At 70.7% G+C, this 1,939-nt stretch overlaps 1 protein-coding gene across 1 annotated transcript in view; it reads left to right on the plus strand.

The window, feature by feature from the left end:
- ENTPD8 (ectonucleoside triphosphate diphosphohydrolase 8) overlaps positions 1–1,612 on the plus strand; it is a 3,317-nt gene extending 1,705 nt beyond the window's left edge. Inside the window, exons 2-6 of the mRNA XM_012721150.1 lie at positions 122–352; positions 438–701; positions 841–951; positions 1,059–1,193; positions 1,260–1,612. Of these exons, the coding sequence (XP_012576604.1) occupies positions 122–352; positions 438–701; positions 841–951; positions 1,059–1,193; positions 1,260–1,451 (933 nt within the window). The 3' untranslated portion in view covers positions 1,452–1,612. The remainder of the gene's footprint in view (positions 1–121; positions 353–437; positions 702–840; positions 952–1,058; positions 1,194–1,259) is intronic.
- The last annotated feature ends 327 nt before the right edge of the window (positions 1,613–1,939 follow it).

The following is a 1,939-nucleotide window of genomic DNA, read 5'->3' on the forward strand; positions in this document are numbered from 1 at the left end:
GGGCGGGGCCTGGGGCAGGCGGTGTGGGCGGGGCCTTGTGGCAGGGGCAGAGCCTGGGGCGGGGCCTGCGCAGGGAGGGTCCAGGCAGCCGGTGGGTATTCACCCCCCTGTCTGCGGCCAGTACTCCTTCTCTGGAGAGTGGACCCGTCCTCCGGCACGGGAGCTGGTGGGCGCGCTGGACCTGGGCGGGGCCTCCACCCAGATCACCTTCGTGCCCGAAGGCCCCATCCTGGACGAGAGCGCCCGGGCCTCCTTCCGCCTCTACGGCTCCAGCTACAGCGTGTATACCCACAGCTACCTGTGCTTTGGCAGCGACCAGATGCTGAACCGGCTCCTGGTGGGGCTGCTGCCGGTGGGCTGGGCCGCGCGGGCCGGTGGGCGGGGTGCCAGCGGGGCGCGGGGGCGCCCCGCTCATACCACCTGTCTGCTTCGGGCAGGAAAGCGAGGAGCCCGTGGTAGAGCACCCCTGCTACCACAGGGGCTACGTGGGCTCCAAGCCCCTGAGAGCCCTGCTGGAGTCCCCCTGTGTGCGCTGGGCCGGCGCTCCCGACCTCAGCCGGAACCTGACCGTGCGGGGCCTGGGGGACCCGCAGGCCTGTGCCGCCGCCATCCGACGGCTCTTCGACTTCTCCAGCTGTGAGGGCCGGGAGGACTGTGCCTTCGACGGCGTGTACCAGCCCCCCGTGCGGGGCCCCTTCTATGTGAGCGCCCAAGGACCCCGAGCCCCTGTGGCGGGTGGTGGCGAAACCCTGCCGCCTGGGCTGATGGGCCTAGGGGGACGGGCGGTCTCCCCGGCTTGTCCCGGGCCCGCAGGACAGCGCCCGCCTCCCCCGTCCCCAGGCCTTCTCTGGCTTCTACTACACCTTCGACTTCCTGAACCTCACCTCCGGGCAGTCGCTGGACACGGCCAACCGCACGGTCTGGACCTTCTGCCAGAAGACCTGGGCGCAGGTGGGTGGACGTTCTCACAGAGCAGGGCTGGGGGCGGGGGCCACTTGGCCGTGCTGGCCCCGGGGGCGGGCGGCCAGGCCGGTGGGGCTGACCGGCCATCGCCGCAGGTGCAGGCCGAGGCGCCGGTGCAGGACAGGTTCCTGCCCAAGTACTGTGCCACCGGCATGTACATCCTCACGCTGCTGCGGGACGGCTACGGCTTCCGCCAGGACACCTGGGCGGGGATCCAGTTCCGCAAGCAGGTGAGCCCCACCCCGGGCGCCACAGGCTCCGGTGGCCTCCGAGCCCTGACCCCATGTGACCCACAGGTCAGCGGCACCGACGTGGGCTGGACGCTCGGGTACATGCTGAACCTGACCAACATGATACCCCCGGAGGCACCTGCCCAGTGGCGGGCACAGAGCTTCAGCGTCTGGACGGCCAGCGTCGTCCTTGTTGTGCTGACCCTCGTGGCTGTGCTCGGGACTGCTGCTGTCCAGCTCTTCAAGCCCCAGGGCTGACAGGGCCCTGCCTGGACGCTGGAGCCTTCCTGAGCCTCAGGCCCCTGGGAGTTGTGGGGACTGGTGCTAGAGGCCTGGCCCACCACGCCCCTGTGCCCTGTCCACTGCACAGGTGCGGGGGTGGGCCTGCGTCTGGCCAGCTGTGTCCATTAAAGCTCTGACCCAGCACCCGTGGCTGGCCTCGGCTCGTGGGAAGGGGGCAGCGACTGCTCACATACGCTGGCCAGGCAGCACCACCAAGCACTGGGGAAAAGGTCCACGTGGCTGTCCAGGGCCCTCCCACCTGCCTGGCCACACCAGGGAGACCAGGGTCAGGCTCGAAGCCCCAGAGCACCTGGTGCCCAGCTGGCCCAGCACCAGTGTCCCCGTGCAGGTCAAGGCCTCGGACACCCACCCCTGGAGAGCAGAGGGGCAGTGGCTGGGCCTCCGCAGCCCAAGACCTGTGCGCGTTGCAGAGTGGGGTCCGGGCCTGCCGTGGGGCGGGGCTG

Source organism: Condylura cristata, unplaced genomic scaffold, assembly GCF_000260355.1.
Source record: "Condylura cristata isolate star-nosed mole 26May11 unplaced genomic scaffold, ConCri1.0 scaffold00006, whole genome shotgun sequence".
In the NCBI taxonomy this organism is placed as follows: domain Eukaryota; kingdom Metazoa; phylum Chordata; class Mammalia; order Eulipotyphla; family Talpidae; genus Condylura; species Condylura cristata.